Genomic DNA, 20,059 nt, shown 5'->3' with positions numbered 1-20,059 from the left:
AGCCACTCTTTCCATCTTCAGAGTTCCAAAGGTTCTGTTCTAATTTCTTTTTACCCCTCACCTTAGTCCTACAAATTCCTCTACTTCTATGGGTCCAAGTACCATCAAAATGCATAATTTCAAACTCGACATCTATTTTAAGCTCCATGTGCTACTGGATATCATTACTCACATGCCCTTCAGTTGCAAACTTATATTCTACCCCTTTCCTATCTTCTAAAACTCCTATATTGGATAACTGCATCACAGTAAAGATAGCTGTCCAAGACAGAACTCAATCTGGATTCTTCCTCCTTCTCCTCCAGTCGATGAGTCTTAGCAACACTGCACTTAACACTTACATCTCTCAAATTCATCCCTTCATCCCTAATCCTATTCCCTAGCTCAGGCATCTTGTCTCTCCTGTCATCTTCATGCTATCCTGTAGGAGAGGCATCATTACTTACTGACTCCATTCTTGCCTTACTCTAACTCACCCCTTCCAAATGGTACTCGAGAAATATTTTAAAGCACAATGTAATGGTGTAATTCCCTTGCTTATCATTCTTCAGTGGCTTCTCATCCACATACAGTTCAAACTCTTGCATGTTACACAAGACTATTTACTGTCTTGATTATGCTTACCTTTCCACTCTTTTTCTGAGATGGAGTCTCACTCTGTTGCCCAGGCTGGAGTGCAAGGGCGCTTGGCTCACTGCAACCTCTGCCTCCCGGGTTCAAGGGATTCTCCTGCCTCAGCCTCCCAAGCAGCTGGGATTACAGGTGTGCGCCACCATGCCTGGCTAATTTTGTACTTTTAGTAGAGACAGGGTTTCGCCATATTGGCCAGGCTGGGGGAACGGGGAACCCCTGACCTCAAGTAATCCACCCACTTCAGCCTCCTGAAGTGCTGGAATTACAGGCGTGAGCTACTGCACCCGGCCCCATTCTTGTTTCCTATCACTCCCACATATGCCCTATACACCATGCATACAAAACAAATGGCCCAAGATCACACAGCTGTTAAGTACAGAGCAGGGATCCAAACCTAAGCAGTCTGGTTCCAGAGTATTAAGTAGCAAAAACACTGAAATTGTCTAAATGTTTACTTTCTCTGTGTTCATGCTATATTCTAAATCTGCCTTAATTGAAAATTAAATGTGTATTTTAAAAAACCTCGTAAGCGGCCAGGCGCAGTGGCTCATGCCTGTGATCCTAGCACTTTGGGAGGCCGAGGCGGGTGGGTCACGAGGTCAGGAGCTCCAGACCATCCTGGCTAACATGGTGAAACCCCATCTCTACTAAAAATATAAAAAATTAGCTGGGCATGGTGGCAGGCGCCTGTAGACCCAGCTACTCGGGAGGCTGAGGCAGGAGAATGGCCTGAACCCGGGAGGCAGAGCTTGCAGTGAACCGAGATCACACTACTGCACTCCAGCCTGGGTGACAGAGTGAGACTCCGTCTCAAAAAAAAAAAAAAAAAATTCAGAAGCAAAAAACTCCCACAGTTTTTTTTTTTTTATAACCAGAAGACCTCTAGGGTTAAGAAATGAATGCCAGATAGTAACAACGCTAGAAGAAAATATGAGTAATGCAAAATTTGGCACTATGCTACATTAAACCTTTCTTCTCACTTATGGATCCTGAAAGCATCTTGAGATGGAATGATTGCAATAGAATCTGAAATTTTCTTAATAACTTATCAATTAAGCTTTGTGTAAGTTGAGAGTTTGGTGTTTTTTTGTTTTAATTACTGAATGTATTTGTGGAAGAGGCTCTATAGCACAATATAACCTGCCATGTGTCCTCTGAAAAACTAAAATACATTATTCAAATGTTAGGTAATATAATTTATATTTTTTTACAGTCCAATCTTTAAGAATCTGATGTGCCAACTTGGTGTTTTGAACCAACTCGGGGAGCTGACACTTTCACAGGCTTCACAATCTTTTGTGTAGATGCTGCCTTAGCAGTAGCCATTGAGGTCTTTTTAGATGCTAGCTTAGCCTTTTTTGCTTCCTTGGTAGCCCTGCTAGCTTTTCATTGAACCTTTTTAACTTAATGTTTCTCATTCCTCTTGGCCACTATATTAGCAAGAGATGCATCAGTAATGGCCCTCTGGAATTTGACTGCTCAGCAGTTTCTTTTCTTTCTAATTTCTTCCAAGTGTCCCTTTTTTATGCTTTCTTCTGTAGAGGACCAGTTTATCTGCTGCGGATTCCTTAGAAAGGAATGCCCTTGGCCAGGCACAGTGGCTCACGCCCGTAATCCCAGCACTTTGGGAGGCCGAGGCAGGTGGATCATGAGGTCAGGAGTTCAAGACCAGCCTGGCCAAGACGGCGAAACTCCATCTCTATTAAAAATACAAAATTTAGCTGGATGTGGTGGCAGGTACCTGTAATCCCAGCTACTCAGGAGGCTGAGGCAGAGAATTGCTTGAACCTGGGAGGTGGAGATGGCAGTGAGCCGAGATCATGCCACTGCACTCCAGCCTGGGTGACAGAGCAAGACTCCAAAAAAAAAAAAAAAAAAAAAAAAAGAAAGAAAGGAATGCCCTCGCATTTTGCACTAGAACTGGAAAACTTCCCATCAGTCCTGGCATAGCGCCTCTTGTGTCTGGGGTAGATCTTGTACCTGCTGAAACTGCATAGCTCAACTTTCAGGGCAGAAGCTCCAGAGGCTCAATGTTATGTAATTTCTAATAACATATCAACCTTTGTAACAAAGAATTTGGCCACATATTAGAATTTCTTTCATCCAGGCGCGGTGGCTCACGCCTGTAATCCCAGCACTTTGGGAGGCTGAGGCAGGTGGATCACCTGAGGTCAGGAGTTCAAGACCAGCCTGGCCAACATGGCGAAACCCTGTCTCTACTAAAAAATACAAAAAATTAGCTGGGTGTGGTAGCAGGCACCTGTAATCCCAGCTACTCAGGGGGCTGAGGCAGGAGAATCTCTTGAACCCGGGAGGCAGAGGTTGCAGTGAGCCGAGATCACACCACTGCACTCCAGTCTGGGCAACAAGAGTAAAACTCTGTCTCAAAAAAAAAAAAAAAAAAAAAAAAAAAAAAAAAGAATCAGTTATTTCAAGATACTAAGCTTCAATCCAAAATAGAGCCTAGAGCCTCTGGAATGCTGATTAACTCTGAAGAGTAACACAATCTCATTCCTCATCCAAAGAAAGTGAGATCCAAGTTCCAGTTTAGCCCATGAGGGCAATGAGTCAACACATTATTTACATGTTCTACTACAATAAGTTTTAAACTGTATGTTCAAATAAAATCTTATTTGGAACAGATAAGCCAAATCTGCTCTAGCTGAACCCCTTCTGCCTGTTCTAGCTCCAGCTGCCTTTCCCAGAAGTAGTCCCTGAAGGTGCCTCCATGGAACAACTGGAAGCCACACTTCTGCTGGATGTAGATGTTAGGGCAGAAAAAAAGTGGGACCAATCAAGTAAAAGAACAGAATACAATAGCTCATTAGAATCAACAATTTATTTTATTACATGAAAGCAAACAAAAATTGAGCAAGGTACAATGCTGATGCACTGTTAATAACCCTGATAAGATAATAGAGATAAATTCTGATACCACATACTGACTCATTACTGTGCATCTCACTGCTACCTGCCCTTAAGATACTCTTTTTCTTTTCTCTCTCTCTCTCTCTCTCTCTACATGTTCTCATCTGAAGGATATTCTTAGACTGGAAAGTTCAATACCAAAATCTTACATGCTGGGCTATGAGCAGATGTCCTATATATATGTATGTAACTTCAATCACTGGGAGATGTTCAGGAGTACTTTATCCAGGTCATTCTCCCTTGGGTCTGAGATAAAAATAACCTAAGCCCTATCTGGATAATCTGAAGAAGTGAGGAAATGCAGTATTTTTAAAAGTTTAGGGTAAAAAAAGAAAAAGTATCTACCACGGATTCTTTTTGTTCATTTCTAACAAGTTCAAATATTTAAACATTGGTTTACTTTTCCTTATCCTGCCCACAAACTAAAAATAATTCAATACTGTCAGGTCCAAGATTTAAGGCAATAGTTTTCAAACTCTTTTTTTTAGGTAGCAGAACTCTTTCTACAAATGAAATATTTCTTCATTTATAGGGTTATTACACATAAAAGTTCAGATATCATAGAATGCCTATACCTGTCACTGTTTTATAACACAGTTGCTGTGGAATGATGGGCTTTAGAATGTTATGCTGGTGGAGATGCACTTTACAAGCCTATGTGGTAGAAGTGGTGGGTAGAAACAAGGATAGGAAGTGCCTCTGACATACAGTATAACCAAATACAAGTTTTATAGTGGACTCTATCTCTTAAGAGAAAGGAAGGATTAGGAAGTCAACAGTTCAAGGCAGAAAGGGAAACAAATACAATAATGATAGCTAAAACACACTGAGTACTTACCATATTTCAGGATCTTTTTTTTTGAGGTGGAGTCTTGCTCTGTCTCCCAGGCTGGAGTGCAGTGGCATGATCTCAGCTCACTGCAACCTCCACCTCCCAGGTTCAAGCCATTCTCCTGCCTCAGTCTCCCAGGTAACTGGGATTACAGGTGCATGCCACCATACCCAGCTAATTTTTGTATTTTTAGTAGAGACCGGGTTTTGCCACGTTGGCCAGGCTGGTCTGCAACTCCTGACCTCAAGTGATCCACCACCTTGGCCTCCCAAAGTGCTGGGAATACAGGTGTGGCCATCGCGCCTGGCCATATTTCAAGATCTTTATAAGCCTTATCTCATTTACCTACTCAGTAAGATGAATTTAATAGGAAAGAAAACGTCTTGAAGAGCCAGTAAAATTACTGCTAATTTTAACAAAACATTTTTGTGATTTTTTATTTTCGAGACGGTTTCGCTCTTGTTACCCAGGCTGGAGTGCAACAGCACAGTCTTGGCTCACTGCAACCTCTGTCTCCCAGGCTCAAGCAATTCTCCTGCCCCTGCCTCCCAAGTAGCTGGGATTACAGGTGCCCACCACCACATCCGGCTAATTTTTGTATTTTTAGTAGAGACGGGGTTTCACTGTGTTGGCCAGGCTGAACTCAAACTCCTGACCTCAGGTGATCTGCCCATCTTAGCCTCCCAAAGTGCTGGGATTACAGGCATGAGCCACTGTGCCACGCCCTTTCTGTGATTTTTGTAAGACACAACATGCCATGTTGTTTCCTGAGATTTGTGTGGGAGTGATTTAATTTTTAAAAAAGGCCGGGCATGGTGGCTCACACCTGTAATCCCAGCACTTTGAGAAACCGAGGTGGGCAGATGGCTTGAGCTTAGGAGTTCAAGACCAGCCTGGGCAACATAATGAAGCCCTGTCCCTACAAAAATGTACCAAAAAATTAGCCAGACATGGTGGTATGTGCCTGTAGTCCCAGCTACTTGGGAGGCTGAGGTGGAAGCATCGCTACAGCCTGGGAGGCAGAGGCTGCAGTGAGCTAAGATTGCACCACTGCACTCCAACCTGGGCTACAGAGGGCGTCTCAAAAAAAAAAAAAAAAAAAAGCCAAAAAACAAAAAAACCTGTAATCCCAGACTTTGGGAGGCTGAGGTGGGAGGATCACTTGAGGCCAGGAGTTTTGAGACCAGCCTGGACAACACATTGAGATTCTGTCTCTACAAAAAATGTTTTCATAAATTAGCCAAGTGTGGTGGCGTGTGCCTGTTGTCCTAGCTACTTGCGAGGCTAAGGCGGGAGGATCATTTGAGCCCAGGAATTCAAAGCTACAGTGAGCTAAAGATTGTACCACTGCATTCCGTCCTGGGCAACAGAAGGAGACTCTGTTTCTTAAAAAAAAAAAAAAAAAAAAAGCCTCTAAATAAATACTGCTGATAATTGGTACTATAGTTTGATCATTTCAGTAGTTTAAACTTGTACAACTGGCTCTGGAGAACAAAAGGAATAAAAGAAACACATAGCAGCAAATGGGAAGGGAACTGGAATTCTCCCAGATAAAAATTCATATTTGAAGCTATCTCTGAGCATACTCAGCGGCAACTGAATACAAGATCTTAACTGTATGAATAACCTAGGGAAGACCACAGCACAGCAGGCAGAACAGAAATGAGAAGGCAGAATCTACAAGAATGAGAATCACTTGTTCACAGTCTACTTAAAGCGGCTGGAAGCTGCAGTATAAGCTAGCAAACAGAGAACCAGAGATCATCAAAAATAAACAAACAAACCAAAATCACCTGTAATTTGTCCATTGATACAAGGCCCCTGAAATCTCAGCTTTGGGGGAAGCAAAGTCTCCCTGTGATTACACTGGAGAATGATAAAGTTTCCAAACGGCTAGCCTTAAAATATTTCAAGTGGGCAGAAGTCAGAGGCAGCTCCTTCCCACTGCAATGTATTTCTAACATTGTTCAAAATAGCTAACAACATGTTTCTGTTTTCTTGACAGAAGGCACTTACTGCTTGCTTGGCAAGAAAACCAACTCAGAGGCCTTAACTGCAGGGAGGCCAATCAAAATCCCTACTGCAACCAAACAAGTAGAAACCTGTGACACAGGTATTCCCTAGAAGCAACACTTTTTAAAAGTCATTTCCCCCCAAGCTTTTGGCCAAGATGCACACAAATAATTTTGTGAAGGGAAGATCATGTGATCTAATGGCTAAAGTCAGCAACCAGGAAGCATTAGGCCAAGCTTATCCAACCTGTGGCTCGTGAGTCACATGCAGCCCAGGACGGCTTTGAATGCAGCCCAATACAAATTCGTAAACTTTCTTAAGACATTATGAGTTTGTTTGTTTTTTATTCCTTAGCTCATCAGCTATCGTTAATGTATTTTATGTGTGGCCCAGGACACTTCTTCCAATGTGGGCCAGGGAAGCCAAAAGACTGACACCCCTGGATTAGGCAAATTACTTAACTTCTTTGTCTGCTTCCCTGAATGTAAAACAGGAAAATATCTATTCCTCAGGAATGTGTTGAAGCTATAGAAGATAACAAATGTGAAACCTCACAAAAATGAAACAGCAACAAACATTCAAGGTTGAGCCTGGGCAACATAGTGAGACCCTGTCCCTACAAAAAAATTTTAAAAATTAGCCAGGTGTGATGGTGCACGTCTGGAGTCCCAGCTACTCAGGGGGCTGAGGTGGGAGGATAGTTTGAGCCCAGGAGGTTGAGGCTGCAGTGAGCCATGATTGTGCCACTATACTCCAGCATGGGCAATAGGGCATGACCCTGTCTAAAAAAAAAAAAAAAAAAAAAAAAAAAAAAAAAATCAAGATTGTAAAGACAGTTAAGTATTGTACAATATTAAGAACACAGACTTGGGGATGACTCTACCTCTTGCTGGCTGTATGATCTCAGGCAAGTTATCTAACCTTTCTATGCTTCAATGTCCTCATCCGTAAAAATGAGGATAATAATAATATGCAACTCATAAGGCTTTGAGGATTAAATTACTTAATATATATGAAGGGCTTAAAATGGTAACTAATAGTAAATGCTATATGTATTAGCAATTATTACTGATAGTATTCATGTCTAAAATATCCTATGTATAAAACAGTGAAATCAGGCCGGGCACGGTGGCTCACACCCGGCCAGCACTTTGGGAGGCTGAGGCGGGCAGATCACGAGGTCAGGAGATCGAGACCATCCTGGCTAACACGGTGAAACCCCATCTCTACTAAAAAATACAAAAAATTAGCCGGGCATGGTGGCGGGCGCCTGTAGTCCCAGCTACTCAGGAGGCTGAGGCAGGAGAATGGCGTGAACCAGGGAGGCAGAGCTTGCAGTGAGCTGAGATCGCGCCACTGCGCTCCAGCCTGGGAGATAGAGCGAGACTCTGTCTCAAAAAAAAAAAAACAAAAACAAACCAGGAAATCACTATAAAGTGAAAGGAACTGCCAGTAGGTGAATATACAGAGACCAGGCTGGACCTCTGCTCTACTAATTGTTAAAGGATTTAAAGGCTAATAACATGTGCCAAAGAAATACAATTTGAAAAATACAGTGGGAGGTGAAAGGGTCCACAGATCCACACCTAGGAGAGAAAACTTTCTGAAATTACCTTTCCAGACAGAGGGAGAAGAAATTGTGAACTGTACTAAGGTGCAACCCTGAGAAGTACTGGAAACACAGACCCAACACATAGGAGGAGCTCATCATATCTCTTGCTTGCCTGGGTTATGGGGCAACAATGACTTAGAAGACACTACAACCAGGACTTTAGGATCCTGAGAAACTCAGGGAAAGAGTACTCTAAAAATTTAGGAAGAATTTTTACAAATGAAAAGAGATGGGGAAAGAGATGGCAACAGGAAGGAACTACACTAAGCATGTGCATTGAGATCTCACAACATACATGAGACAAGACAGTTCTAAGATATGAGTCTTCTGTATCTCTCTTTCTGAACCAAGTATTTCTGCTTATTTCAATAAAATATGAGTAAGTACCAATTAGGGATCACGGAACTTCCTTATTTTTCCTTGGATACTGCTTCACTTGCAGTATACATTTGAAATACATTCTGAAAGCCTTCTGGTATGGTTGCAATACAATTATCCCTCCATTGTGTCCCAGGCCTCTATAATGAACCATGCAAACCAAATTTATTAAACAAATTCCAGGATTCAAGGCAAAAATCTTTGTGTGGGTGAGGAAAAGGTCTTGGTGGCATCAGCCAATATTCTGGATAGGTTCTAAATACAAAACCCAGCCAAACAGTCTGCAACCTTCCAGTAGTTCTAAATGAGGAACCATAAAAATAATGTTGTTAATTCTCAGTAATATTAAGAGCATAATGGTATAATGGAATGGTAATAACACAAATCTGAATTATGTACCATATTTCATTAAGACATTTACACACTGACTAATCAGTGTCACCTCTTCTTTAATGGCAGAGGACACAAAGAAACAGCAAGCAAGATTCCAAGGACTTACTCATGATTATACCGTGACTCAGAAGCCAGCCAGAGGCTGAATCAGTGTCCTGATTTCCACAAAATCTGTGCCCCTCTCTCTGTTCCAGGTGTGCTTATAAAGTCCCTTTTCATTCCTTATTGACTTTCCATGGGCTCCTAGTGCACTTCACTGAGTGTTCTGCGAGTGACAGCTCAGGGACAATATGCCCCTGGACATGGTCATGCTGCCACAGGAGCTACTGTAAGAACTCAGAGCTGTAAACAAAATACCTCTCTGTGGCATGAGCAAGTCATTCCTTTGGTCTGTAGGGCTGACAAGCTTCTTTAAAATGTTATCATCTTTTTTATTTTTTAGAGGTGGAGGTCTCACTTTGTTGTCTAGGCTGACCTTGAACTCCTGGGCTCAAGAAATCCTCCCGCTTTGGCCTCCCAAAGTGTTAGGATTACAGGTGTGAGCCAACCATACCCAAATCTAAAGTGTTATCATCTTTTTAAAAGCATTCATTTAGGGCCGGACGTGGTGGCTCACTCCTGTAATCCCAGCACTTTGGGAGGCAGAGGTGGGCAGATCAGTTGAGGCCAAGAGTTTGAGACCAGCCTTGCAAACCCTGGTCTCTACTAACAGGGCGAAACCCTGTCTCTACTAAAAATATAAAAATTAGCTGGGCATGGTGGCGCTAATGCCAGCTATGCCAGAGGCTGAGGCATGAGAATCACTTGAGCCTGGGAGCCAAGAAGTTGCAGTGAGCCAAGATCATGCTACTGCGCTCCAGCCTGGGTGACAGAGTGAGACTCTTCACAAAAAAAATAAAAAATAAAAGCACTTATCTAAACATCTTACAGTTTACTATGGGGCAGAGGGAAAGAATTATTATTTATGTTGTGTTAAAGCTACTATGTATAAAGATTAATAACATAAGTTCCAGTTATAGCTCAAATGAAAATCAATAATTTACAGGGCTATAGAAACTTCAGGGAGAGTACAAATACCTAAAGTATGTTATGGGTTTGAAAAGCTAACTGAACTATAAATTGCTGATCAATGAATTGTTTCTGTTTCTTTTTATCCCCACTTAATTACAAAAAGGACCCCAAGTGAACCAGAAGGAACTGCAAGTCCTGCTCCCATGAAGAATGAAGAATGAAATTAAATACCGACCATTACTACAGTTTTCTTAATAATGTTGAGAAGTACGAATGAAGACCTTGGATTAGGCTCTAGAGAAGTGATTCAGCAAGTCAAGCCATTATTAACTTTATAGATGTTGACTTTAAAATTCTGTAAAAAATAAATATATAAGTAAAAATAAAAAGCAGGGAGGAGGAGGAGAAGGAAAAACAATAATAATATTTTAAACATTTGTTTTAAAGGTTTTTTTTTTTTAGAGACAGGGTCTCACTGTGTTGCCCAGGCTGGTCTTGAACTCCTGGCCTCAAGTGATCATCCAACTTCAGCCTCCCAAAATGCTAGGATTATAGGTGTGAGCCACCATGCCCAGCCAAAAATTTGGTATTTTTTAGCAGAACCTAAAAGAATGGTATTTATGAAGCTGCCCCTTTTGCACAGAGTAGTCTGGCTTTCTATAAGAAAGATACAAGCCAGAAAACAATACCATTTTAATTAAAGCTGGTGTGTATGAGGAGAAATACTGAATGGCAGTCTGCATACTACCTTCAAAGGGAACACCACAAGAGGTGAGAAAAGATAACATGAGTCACTGGGATTGACGAGACTGACATGGAAGACTGAACAAATACAATGGATTTAGTTAATGCTAAAGTAGTTTGCTTTCAAGCTTTCCTCTTTTAGTTCAGTCTGCGTCACTTTGACTTTCCTTAAAGTTGTGTGGGATAAAAGGAGGAATAAAATTTTGCCAAAAAAAAAAAAAAACCACCGCTCAAGAAATGTGTAGGGAAAAATTTCTTGAGGTAAAATTTTTATGGAGACTATTTCTTTATCTTAGATCTGGTATAACAAATATCCAGGCAGCTCTTCTATGGACAGAAAAGAATCAAGTTCCCCTTCTAGGGACAGTGTACCAGTTCATGCAATATGAAAACTTGATTTATAATTTAACAAGTATACTCTACTTGTCTTTCCTGCCTGGGATGTAAATTTAACAGAAATCATGAAGATGCTGTTTGGGAAATACAGATTCCAATAGAGAATTACTGATCTACTGCATCATATTCAATTCTGAACTAAAATTTTAAAAAAAGGATTGGGTATTATTATGTAGTATTAGTATATATTAGTATGTAGTTCACTGAAAATGGAAAGAAGGGAAAAAGGGACTCAAAGTCTAACTATCTGCTCTTAACAGCTCTTTGGCATTCACCACTTAAGTTTTAGGAAAAGAGTTAACATAAACCCTTAGAGGGCTAATCAAAGATTAGAATTTAGCAGTGTTGGGGCAGGCGTGGTAATCCCAGCACTTTCGGAAGCTGAGACGGGCAGATCACTTGAGGTTAGGAGTTGCAGACCAGCCTGGCCAACATGGCGAAACCCCATCTCTAATAAAAAAACAAAAATTAGCTGGGCATGGTGGCAAACACCTGTAATCCCAGCTATTTGGGAGGCTGAGGTTGCAGTGAGCCGAGATCGCGCCACTGCACTCCAGCCTGGGCAACAGAGTGAGACCCCATCTCAAAAACAAACATAAAAAAGAATCCAGCAGTGCTGAAAATTCAACAGTCCTGAGAAACAAGAAATTCTCCACTTGGGCCTAAAAACTCTTGAGGAATTTCCATTCTTTTTCCTTGCTAGGGGAAATTTCGGGTAACAAAATACAGTGAACATTTAGTGTTAGCAGTTGCTAGTGAAGTCCCAAGAATTCAAACTGATTTCCTTCCTTCTAAGAATGCAAGTGAGGGCCATTTAACCAATTACCTTAGTGTAGACTTATCTCAGATAAAAGTAAAATCACACAGTCCAACAGATAGTTCCTACTACTATTATATAATCAATATTTTTACCCTCATCACAAGTCTTATTCACTGTGGTCAAAATCCAACAACAGAGTAAGTTCAGCAACTTAACCACTAGATTTTTGAATTTCATAAGGGCAGGGGACCATGTTCTATTCATCCTTCAATTCCTAGCACCCAACACAGTGTCATCACACAGTTGGCGCTCGATAAACATTTGACAAAATAAACTGTTACCATGTAAAATGTCCGAGTCATCTTCAACAAAATCAATGTCTCTCAAGTCCCATTCTGCGTAATTGTCAAATTCCTGTTTAGGGGAACAAAAAAATCCCCACCCCAAACCCATCGGCTTTGATTAATGTCTTTACAGCAGCCATGCTTTAGAAGTAAACAGAAAAAACACAAGCAAACAATTGTTTAAAAAGTCTAAATAGGGCAAAAGGCCACAATACTGGCACAGGTAATAGGAAGTCATGGGAAAAACCTAAGAGGCTTACAAGCAGTAGTGACAACAAAAAATTGGAATAGTTATGAGTTTAGGAATGAAGCTAAACATACTGCTCTAAAAACTAAAATTAGTCTGAGCTGGGCACAGTAGCATGCACCTGTAATCCCAGCAACTCAGGAGATTTAGGTGGAAAAATCACTTGAGACCAGGAGTTCAAGACTGCCTAGGAAACAGAGCAAGATCCTGTCTCTGAAATAAATAAATAAATAAAGTCAATTCATTCTTTTTTTTTTTGGAAACAGGGTCTCACTCTGTCACTCAGGCTGTAGTGCAGTGGTGTGATCTTGGCTCACTGCAGCCTCGAACCCCCAGGCTCAAGTGATTCTCTTGCCTCAGCCTCTCAAGCAGCTGGGTCTACAGGCATGTGCCACCACATTCAGCTAATTTTTGGTTTTGGGTTTTTTTTTTTGAAGAAACAGTGTTTTGCCATGTTGCCCAGGCTGGTCTCAAACTCCTGAACTCAAGCAATCCGCCTGCCTCAGCCTCCCAAAGTTCTGGGATTTATAGGTGTAAGCTACCACATTTGGCCAAATGATCTTTCAAGTTGTGAACTAGATGATAAATCAAAAGACTTGTGGCTACATTCACATGTCTTTCAATTCCACAGCTGAGCAAGGAACGCATAGTTTTTATACACATTCATCATTCTTTATATACTTGTGGACATAGTACAGGAATCAGTAAACTACTATTCAGCCTACTGTCTGTTTTTGTACATAAAGTTTTACTGGAACACAGGCATATTCATTTGTTCTTATATTATCCCATGCTGTTTTAGCACAATAATGACAAAGTATAGTTACAATATAAATTTTATAGCATACGAAACCTAAAATATTTACTATCTGGCCTTTAATACAGTAAGTTTGCCAACCCCTGATACAGTACAATCTTGAAAGCCCCTAGATGTACAGTAAGAACCAGACTACAGGCCGGGTACGGTGGCTCACGCCTGTAATCCCAGCACTTCGGGAGGCCGAGGCTGGCGGATTGCCTGAGGTCAGGAGTTTGAGACCAGCCTGGCCAACATGGTGAAACCCTATCTCTACTAAAAATAATAGCCGGGCATGGTGGCAGGCACCTGTAGTCTCAGCTACTTGGGAGGCTGAGACAGGAGAATCACTTGAACCCAGGAAGTGGAGGTTGCAATGGGCCAAGACCATGCCATTGCACTCCAGCCTGGGCAACAAGAGCAAAAACTCTGTCTCAAAAAAAAAAAAAAAAGAACCAGACTACAGGAATTTCATACCTAAGGAAGTGGAAGCCAGCACTGATGTAACTTAAGAAATGGGTTATCTGGGGTTTTTTTGTTTTTTGGAGACAGGGTCTCACTCTGTTGTCTAGGGTGCAGTTTAGTGGAATGATCACTACTCACTGCAGCCTTAACCTCCCAGGCTCAAATGATCCTCCCATATCAGCCTCCCAAGTAGTTGGGACTACAGGCATGCACCAGCACACCCAGCTAATTTTTTATTTTTTGTAGAAACAGGGTCTCACTATGTTGCCCAGGCTAGTCTCGAACACCTGGACTCAAGCAATCCTCCATTCTCAGCTCCCAAAGTGCTGGGATTACAGGTGTAAGCCACTGTGCCCGGCCAGAAATAGGTTGTTTGTTTAAAGAATTTTTACTGTTCCATATGTGAAAATGTTTACAAATGAGAAAAGGCACTCAAACGTAAGAAAATGTGGCTGCCTAAAGGTCCTACAAATTATAGTGCCTTGAAAAATCTCCTTTTAGTGGTATGGAATCTATGGGTGAGACAGAAGGTTCATGAGAAACAAAAACAAATTTTTCCTACTTTGTGCTAAAAACACATTTATCCTACCTCAATGAAATCTGCTCGAGCTGGCATGTACCCGGCCATGTCCCGAGAAAGCAAGGAGTCAAAGGTAGGTCGGGGAGGGTCATCTGTAGCTGGAAGAATTTAGAAGGTTTCTGAGTTAACTAATACAATATTGGCATGAAAAAATGACATAATAGTCCAAGAATAAATAAAATTTAAAATGGTTTTTATAAAAGGAAATGTGAAAAAGATAAAGTATTATGAAAACAGGTTTTTTAAAAAGAAAAACCAAGACTCAGGCAATCCTTTAAGTAAATATAGGGAAATTTCTTCTGATTTCTGCTTTCCTAAAATGAAAGGAAATCATGACTTTTTTCTTTTAATATTACAGAACCTAAATATTTACCGTTGGCTTCGGCTCCCTTATCCCTTAGGATGAACCTCAATTTACAAAACTCATCCAACTGAGAGGCAAAAAAAAAAAAAGACGGGAAAAAAACAAACACTGGAATTGGAAGTTAGCTGGAATTAAGTCCTAGCTCCAACACACACTAGTTCCATGACCCTGCACAAACTAACCTTTCTGCATCGGTCTCCTCGAATGTAAAACAAAAGCACTTGCTCTGCCTATCTCACTGGGTTGCTGTCAGGAAACAAATGGTCTAATGGATTTGAGAACAAAGTGCTAACATCAAAGTGCTATCCAAATAGGAGGTATCAACCAGGCACAGTGGCTCACACCTGTAATCCCAGCACTTTGGGAGGCCGAGGTGGGCAGATCATCTAAGGTCGGGAGTTCGAGACCAGTCTTGCCAACACAGCAAAACCTTGTCTCTACTAAAAATACAAAAAATTAGCCAGGTGTGGTGGCACACACCTGTGGTACCAGCTACTCGGGAGGCTGAGGCACGAGAATCGTTTGAACCCTGGAGGTGGAGGTTGCAGTGAGCTGAGGTTGTGCCACTGCACTCCAGCCTGGGAGACAGAGCAAGACTCTGTCTCAAAAAAAGAAAAAAAAAAAAGGAGGTATTACAACCTTTAAGTTAGTCAGCTATAAAACTGTTTCTAGAGAGTATGAGGAAAGAGAAAAGGGAAGGGAAAACATTCATATCTCATTACTTGTGCCCTGGGAGTCATTCAGGAAAGATGGTCATTTATAATTCATCATGTTTTTGGTTATATTTTATTAAGAGACCCACTGGTCCCACAGGTACATGAGATTAAAAAGTTCGCCATCACTGACACAACCAAGTGAACAAAAATAACAAACTTGGGCTTGACACCGAGGCAATTAATAATAATGAGTCAAATACTGTATTCTCTAAGCAACTCATATGTATAATCATAAGCTCTCCAAAGGGATTGAAAAAAAACTTGCACTTGTAACAGCATAGAAAAGGTTTTCCCTTTTTGACATCTTATTTTACAAAGGAAAGCACTGAAGTTAACTGATATGTTCAAAGGACTCAAGGTAGGTGGAACTACACATTGGCTTCAAGCACCTTGATGTCCTGTATAGAACTCTGACCCTTAGAGTATGTTCCTTCTTTGCCACATTATAATCCTGACTCTTTTTTTTTTTTTTTTTTTAAGAGACGAAGTCTCACTCTGTCACCCAGGTTGGAGTGCAGTGATGTGATCTTGGCTCACTGCAATCTCTGCCTACCTGGTTCAAGTGATTCTCCTGCCTCAGCCTCCCCAGTAGCTGGGATTACAGGTGTCTGCCACCACGTCCAGCTAATCTTTATATTTTTAGTTGAGACAGGGTTTTGCCATGTTGGCCAGGCTGGTCTTGAACTCCTGGCCTCAAGTGATTTACCCGCCTTGGCCTCCCAAAGTGCTGGGATTACAGGCACAAGCCACCATGCCAGGTCGATCCTGACTCAATAGCTGCCATACTAACTCCTCCTATCTTCCGTGATATCATTAGCTGTCCAAGTCATCAAATCACTGTTTATCTGCTACACAAACAGGGCCCAAGGATGAGCTAAGTATCTCTTAACAAGATAGGGAGGCACTTACAGTGAAATGGAATAGCTGTGTCGGCAGTTTTTGCTTCCTCTGCTTGTTTCAGGTTCAGCAGGGTAGATGCAAACAGAGGGTTATTGATGAAATGCTTCATATAGTGCTTCTCACACTCCTCCTTGGTCTTGGTGCACATTTGATTGGCTACATCCTGCCTAGAGGATTGTGGGAAAAAGAGAGAAGAAAGTGGTACTTGCATTTACACATAATAGTAAAAGCATCATTTGCTCTTTTGATATTTTAAGTCACATCCATATAATATACTCTGATATTTCCAAATTGATATCAAAAAGATATCAGCAGAAAAATGAGATAAATATAAGCCTAGATTGGTGTAATCTGGTGTTCCATATCTTGCTAGTCTAAAACACAGAAATAATGACTAAAAAGTCCTTTCTTTTCCACTTAAAGAAAGATGACTGAGGCCAGGCGCAGTGGCTCACGCCTGTAATCCCAGCACTTTGGGAGGTAGGTGGATCACCTGAGGTTGGGAGTTAGAGACCAGCCTGATCAACACGGAGAAACCCTGTCTCTACTAAAAATACAAAATTAGCCAGGCGTGGTGGTGCATGCCTGTAATCCCAGCTACTTGGGAGGCTGAGGCAGGAGAATTGCTTGAACCCAGGAGGCAGAGGTTGTGGTGAGCAGAGATCGTGCCATTGCACTCCAGCCTGGGCAACGAGAGCGAAACTCCATCTCAAAAAAATAAATAAATAAATAAAGATGACTGGAAAATTTGTAAATTTTCCTGTGAGCTAGGCCCTACAGAAATAATTGCCGTAAATAATAATAAGTGACTTCAGAACATTCAAAATATACAGAAATATAGTTTTATTTTGCATAATATTTTATGGTTTACCAAACACTTCACATAAACATTTCTTTACTAGAGCTGCTATGAGATGCCAGGCACTGAGCTAGAAACATTCACAACAGAATTTAAGTAAAACCTAGTGTTAAATTTGTGGTATGGGTATTGTTACTATCTCAATTTCAAAGAAGAAAAAATGAGGCCCAAAAGAATTAATAAACTTGCTTAAGAATCTGACCAGGCATGGTGGCGCACACCTGTTATTCCAGCACTTTGGGAGGCCAACGTGGGAGGATGGCTTGAACTCAGGAGTTAGAGACCAGCCTGGGCAACACAGTAAAATCCTATCTCAACAAAACATACAAAAATTAGGCAGCGGTGGTTGCACACGCCAGTAGTCCCAGCTACTAGGGAGCCTGAGCTGGGAGGATCACCTGAGCCTGGAAGGTCGAAGCTGAAATGATTCGAGCTCATGCCCCTGTACTCCACCCTGGGCGACAGAGCAAGATCCTGTTTCCAAATAATAATAATAATAAAATTTAAAAATTAGCTGAGTATGGTGGCGCACACCTGTTGTTCCAACTACTTGGGAGTCTGAGGAGGGAAAGATCCCTTGAGCCCAGGAGTTCGGGGTTACAGTGACTGTGATCATACCACTGCATTTCAGCCTGGGTGATAAAGTGAGACTGTCTCAATAAAAAAAAATCCCTGACCTGAGCCAAGGTAATGGAGAGGTAGAGGTGAAGTCCTCTCCTCAAGGTCTCTTTTCCACAGCATTTCACTTGTCTTCCCCTAAGGCATCACTGTGCTGTTTTGTGTACTTCAATCACTTGTATAGATATTTTAAGTCCCCTGCTACAACTATAAGCTTCCTGAAGACAGGATGCATCTCATAATTCTTAGCTCTAGCCCACTCACTGTCAAACTTAGTGCCTTACCCACAGCGGATAGAGAAGCTATGTCTTTTTTATGTTCTTTGTTAAGAGGGAAGGACAGAGAGGATTAGACTATTTTAGAGAGAATGGTAAGCAAAAAAAGCAAAAAATGAAAAACTAGGCCAAAGATGACTAGCAAACTCCTCACAAGTGATTACTTTTCTACCTCCTTTGATATTCCTCATTGTACACAGTATTTTATGATGCTTAATAAATACTGAATGAATGAATACAAGCAAAATGTGAACTAAATTCAGGTCTCCTTCTTCAGGTCCCTGGACATAAGGGAGGGAGCAGAGCTTATTCTAATGAACACCAAGAAAGGTTATATACACCAGCAAGTCAGGACAGGGAGGACCTAATTAAGAGTCCTTCAGTAATAAGCTATGTAATCAAAAGAAATCATTTCAACCCCCTAGGCTTCAGATAATTTGTGAACAAAATATATTCAATGCCTCTGCTATCTAGTTCATAAAATAAAAGCATCCATATGAAAGTGTTCCCAAAAGATAAAAACGAAAGTGGTAGTATTAAGTGGTGCTGCCCCCTAGGTCAACAGCAGTGAGTGCTATTCAGTTTGGCCGGTTTTGGACTAAGGCAGGTGTTTGAAAGCTAAAAACAGAGAATGCTATCGGGAAGTCTGTGAAACTTGAATCTTAGGTATGACCATCTAGCTAAAGTCTGATTCACTTAAATGACTAGGGCATCTACAACCAACCAAAATTCATAAAATCAGAAGGGAGTAATAACTAACGAAACTAAACTTCCCTACTATTCAGAAAGGAATAATAATCTTCCCACTGTTGATACATCCAAAGTGGCCTTTTAAAGCTGCTCAGTCATGGACCGCTAAACATTCCATATCCTTGTGACACATTTCGACACTGGAAAAATAATGTACAGAGGGGACTAACTTGTCTCTAAATCATGGGTTGATAGGAAAGCAACACATACTTTCTCTTCCTGAGGTTCCTTCCTTTACTCTTCAACAACTTCTTCTCTGAGCCCACTGGGGCAGGACAACTCTTAACACCAAGCTCTTACCAATTTCCAAAGCCACAGTCCATCACAGCTTCTAAAAGGGCCATTTCTTCTTGAGCAGTCCAGCTGGGATCAAGGACAGGAAAATCTGAAGTCTAAGGAGAAAAAAGTTTTGCTTAAGAAAAGAGATACTGGCTGGGCGTGGTGGCTCATGCCTGTAATCCCAGCACTTTGGGAGGCCGAGGAGGGTGGATCACGAGGTCAGGAGATCGAGACCATCTTGGCTAACATGGTGAAACCCTGTTTCTACTAAAAATACAAAAAATGAGCCGGGCACGGAGGCGGGCACCTGTAGTCCCAGCTACTCGGGAGGCTGAGGCAGGAGAATGGCGTGAACCCAGGAGGCGGAGGTTGCAGTGAGCTGAGATTGCGCCACTGCACTCCAGCCTGGGCAACAGAGCGAGACTCCGTCTCAAAAAAAAAAAAAAAAGAACAGAGATACAAATGGAATCTGGGGGCCAGGCACGGTGGCTCACGCCTATAATCCCAACACTTTGGAAGGCAGAGGCGGGTGGATCACTTGAGGTCAGGAGTTCAAGACCAGCCTGGCCAATATGGTGAAACTCCGTCTCTACTAAAAACACAAAAATTAGCTGGGCATGGTGGCACATGCCTGTAGTCCCAGCTACTCAGGAGGCTGAGGCAGGAGAATCACTTGAACTGCGGAAGTGGAGGTTGCAGTGAGCTGAGATCGCGCCACCGCACTTCAGCCTGGGCGTCGCAACAAGACTCCGTCTCAAAAATCAAAAATAGGCCGGGCACAGTGGCTCACACCTGTAATCCCAGCACTTTGGGAGGCCAAGGCGGGCAGATCACGAGGTCAGGAGATTGAGACCATCCTGGCTAACACAGTGAAACCCCATCTCTACTAAAAATATAAAAAATTAGCCGGGCCTGGTGGTGAGCGCCTGTAGTCCCAGCTACTCGGGAGGCTGAGGCAAAAGAATGGCATGAACCCGGGAGGCAGAGCTTGCAGTGAGCCGAGACTGCGCCACTGCACTCCAGCCTGGGCAACAAAGCAAGACTCCGTTTCAAAAAAAAAATTAAAAATTAAAAATAAATGGAATCTAGGAACTTCAACTGTAGTACTAGTTTATAGCTGAATGATGAGAGATACCTAGAGTACATTCTTATTAGTTGTCCACCTC

General features: G+C 41.8%; 1 protein-coding gene and 1 pseudogene across 1 annotated transcript in view; both read right to left on the bottom strand.

Annotated features, from left to right (window-relative positions):
* The window catches only part of TADA2A (transcriptional adaptor 2A), a 77,522-nt gene that overhangs the window by 24,540 nt on the left and 32,923 nt on the right, over nt 1–20,059 (bottom strand). The window contains exons 5-8 of the mRNA XM_003278389.4: nt 18,915–19,006; nt 16,122–16,279; nt 14,142–14,230; nt 12,042–12,114 (exon numbers count right to left, since the gene is read on the bottom strand). Of these exons, the coding sequence (XP_003278437.1) occupies nt 12,042–12,114; nt 14,142–14,230; nt 16,122–16,279; nt 18,915–19,006 (412 nt within the window). The remainder of the gene's footprint in view (nt 1–12,041; nt 12,115–14,141; nt 14,231–16,121; nt 16,280–18,914; nt 19,007–20,059) is intronic.
* LOC115833579 lies at nt 1,493–8,899 on the bottom strand (annotated as a pseudogene).

Source organism: Nomascus leucogenys, unplaced genomic scaffold (assembly GCF_006542625.1).
Source record: "Nomascus leucogenys isolate Asia unplaced genomic scaffold, Asia_NLE_v1 Super-Scaffold_258, whole genome shotgun sequence".
NCBI classification, from domain to species: domain Eukaryota; kingdom Metazoa; phylum Chordata; class Mammalia; order Primates; family Hylobatidae; genus Nomascus; species Nomascus leucogenys.
This window is presented reverse-complemented; position numbering and strand designations above follow the sequence as displayed.